The sequence below is a fragment of the Etheostoma spectabile genome, chromosome 9 (genome assembly GCF_008692095.1).
Source record: "Etheostoma spectabile isolate EspeVRDwgs_2016 chromosome 9, UIUC_Espe_1.0, whole genome shotgun sequence".
NCBI classification, from domain to species: Eukaryota; Metazoa; Chordata; class Actinopteri; order Perciformes; family Percidae; genus Etheostoma; species Etheostoma spectabile.
In genome coordinates, this window is record NC_045741.1 from 8,606,119 (window position 1) to 8,608,823 (window position 2,705).

The 2,705-nt window shown below is 41.7% G+C and overlaps 1 protein-coding gene across 1 annotated transcript in view; it reads right to left on the reverse strand.

The window, feature by feature from the left end:
* Nucleotides 1-1,237, reverse strand: part of fetub (fetuin B) — a gene marked incomplete at its 5' end in the record, with an annotated part of 8,869 nt that extends 7,632 nt beyond the window's left edge. The window contains 1 exon segment of the mRNA XM_032526209.1: nucleotides 910-1,237. Coding sequence (XP_032382100.1) covers nucleotides 910-1,237 — 328 coding nt within the window.
* Between the last annotated feature and the right edge of the window lie 1,468 nt (nucleotides 1,238-2,705).

Below are 2,705 nucleotides of genomic sequence, written 5' to 3' on the forward strand. Positions count from 1 at the left end.
CACACACACACACACACACACACACACACAGACACACAGACGCGCACACAGACCACATTATGAGAAGAACATCCTAATGGAAATGATCCACTGGGTAGGATAAAATGTCATTGTGTGATGGTTTAAATGACTGATGATGATAAATAAAGCCAGAGATAATGTTTCACTGTCAGGTTCCGGCGTTTCGGTAACAGCTTTTACCGCTTCAATAACCCTCGGTGTCTCCTGATCGTTCACAAAAATCAAAAGAGATCTGTCTTCTACTGCACAGCTGACACATCCTTCATCTTTGGCTTAAATGTCTGATGTCTTAATAGTTATTGCACTCATGATTAACTCATAATTGATTTTGAAAAACTAAATTTACATATTTTCATCATCCGAGGCTTTTATTGAGGACTGGCAATCATCAGATTTAGGGATCACTTGCCAGATGTGCTCTGGTAAACTGAATCCCGATTCATAATTTGCCTTTCAAACATCACCTGAAGTCATTTCCTTTATTTTATCTTTTGTGAATTTTACTTGCCTGAGCCTCTTATGCATTGTTAATTATAAAAAGAGCAATCACAGAATCAGTCCCTTCACTTGTGAGGGAAAACAAGATTGAACATTACTCTATTACTCAACGTATAAAGCTATGTCCTGGTTCAATCCATCAATTAATCAATCGTGCATTTTACAATAAAACAGAAAAATAGACATTTTATATGCAATCAACTTTAATTTCTTTCACAAATCATTTCTGGATAATTGGCCTAAACTGGAGGATTATTTAATGGCATCCATTGTAATCTGTTTCTTCGCAGTGTCTTCAGATCACAGCAAAGAAATGTAAAGGGTTTTAACAGATATGGATTGTACCGCCGATTGGAAAAACAAGTAGCCTGATTCTTTCTTTGGACTCACATGTTGCATCGTGTGGACGTTGGACAGGCGGTGCAGGGCGAAGATGTAGCCCTCCTGCCGGTCCTCGTTGATCTTGGTCATAGCAAGTCCTGCAGCTCCCTTGGCCGACGCGTCCTCACACGAGCCATCCTCAATGCCGTCGGTCTGCTTCGTTGGTGCGCTGTGGACGTGCATGCACCCCAACGCCAACAACAGCGACAACAGCATACAGTGCTTCATGGTAAAGGCCTGGGATGTCTCTGTCCCCGTCTCTCTCAAACACACACTGGCTGGAGGAAAAGGTGCCCAGAGAGGGACGACGTTACCTTTTATATCCTGCTCGTGTTTACTGTAAACACACACACACACACACACACACACACACACACACACACACACACACACACACACACACACACACACACACACACACACACACACACACAAAATCACTGCCCTTCCGGTCCTTCCAAGTAAACCATTGATCCCCCAACCCCTTCCAAAACAGATAGCCGTATCTAGGAATGCTGCATCAGTTGAGCTATCTGCAAACCAATCAGCTACTGAGCTACTGTGAGGACTTGCACAATGGAGCTTATCAGTTGGGAGATAATCGGCCCTGCAGTCATACTCTCTTCTCTGGGATCAATAGGGACAGTCGGTGGGCTGAAAGTCACTTGATCAAAAAGTTAAAGAATGTAAACTAATCAAGCTAGTTATTTACAATTCAACTGAAACACTGCTCATTCTGCAGCTAGCTCCTGTTTGTTTAAGCTGACCAGTATCAGGTCACCGTTGCCGTCATTACAAATGACATCTCTGAGGCACGTACGCCTTGATTATATCAACGTATCACAGGCCAATCACAGTCCTTGTGGTCTCCACATGGTATCTCAGTAGCTGACGTAGCACTGACGTTTAATTCCAACTTAGAGGAGGCGTCTGTAGTTAGCTATGAACCCCCCGTAATTCTACAAGACATCATATGATACATGTTTAGACTTGAATAGCATAGAATAACTATCTGAGCCTGTCATTGGCAAAAACAGAACTTTGAGTGGGCGTAAATTGACAGTGTGCTTTTGCCCTATAGGATTACATTGAAGCCTGATTTGTGGATGCCGGTAACAGCGTTCTCACTCAACACTGGACCACTTTCAAAGATTTTTGTTCAAATTAGTCACTTAGACACACACGCAAGGGAGAATATGGTCCAGGTTTTAAAAAAGAAATACTGAAATTACCCTAGTCACACATAAATAGTTGAAGACAGTCATTGTGAACTGATTGCACAGCAGTTGTCTAACATTCTCCTGAAGTCTTCTTTGAACACAGGACACTCTACACCGGCAGAAGAGATGTTACTTTGCTGATGTTGATGCAAGCACTGCAGTGATAGTGAAGTAGTTGACCTTTGTCATAACAAAACACACAATCCATGGAATCCCAGGCTATTTCTTGTGCAGCTGCTATGTCGCAACTTCTATGAGGTACACTCACAAACCGCCCACACAATACATGCCAATCTGAATTATAAGTGCTTAAAGTTGATGGAAAACGTTACACTATAAGAGTTAAACTAATTTGAAAAATGTGAATGTAAAACACACTTTGTTCCAAGATGTTTGTGCAAACCTAAAGCCAACGGGCACCGGCCTTTTTCAAAGTGTCTGGTACAAAATGGTGTTTTGTTTCAGAGAAAACAAATATGACATACAACTCTAAATATGTGAGCTTATGAAACAGGGAATGTATCTTTTTTCTTCTACTTACAGTAGATATACATACACATACGTACACACACACACACACACACA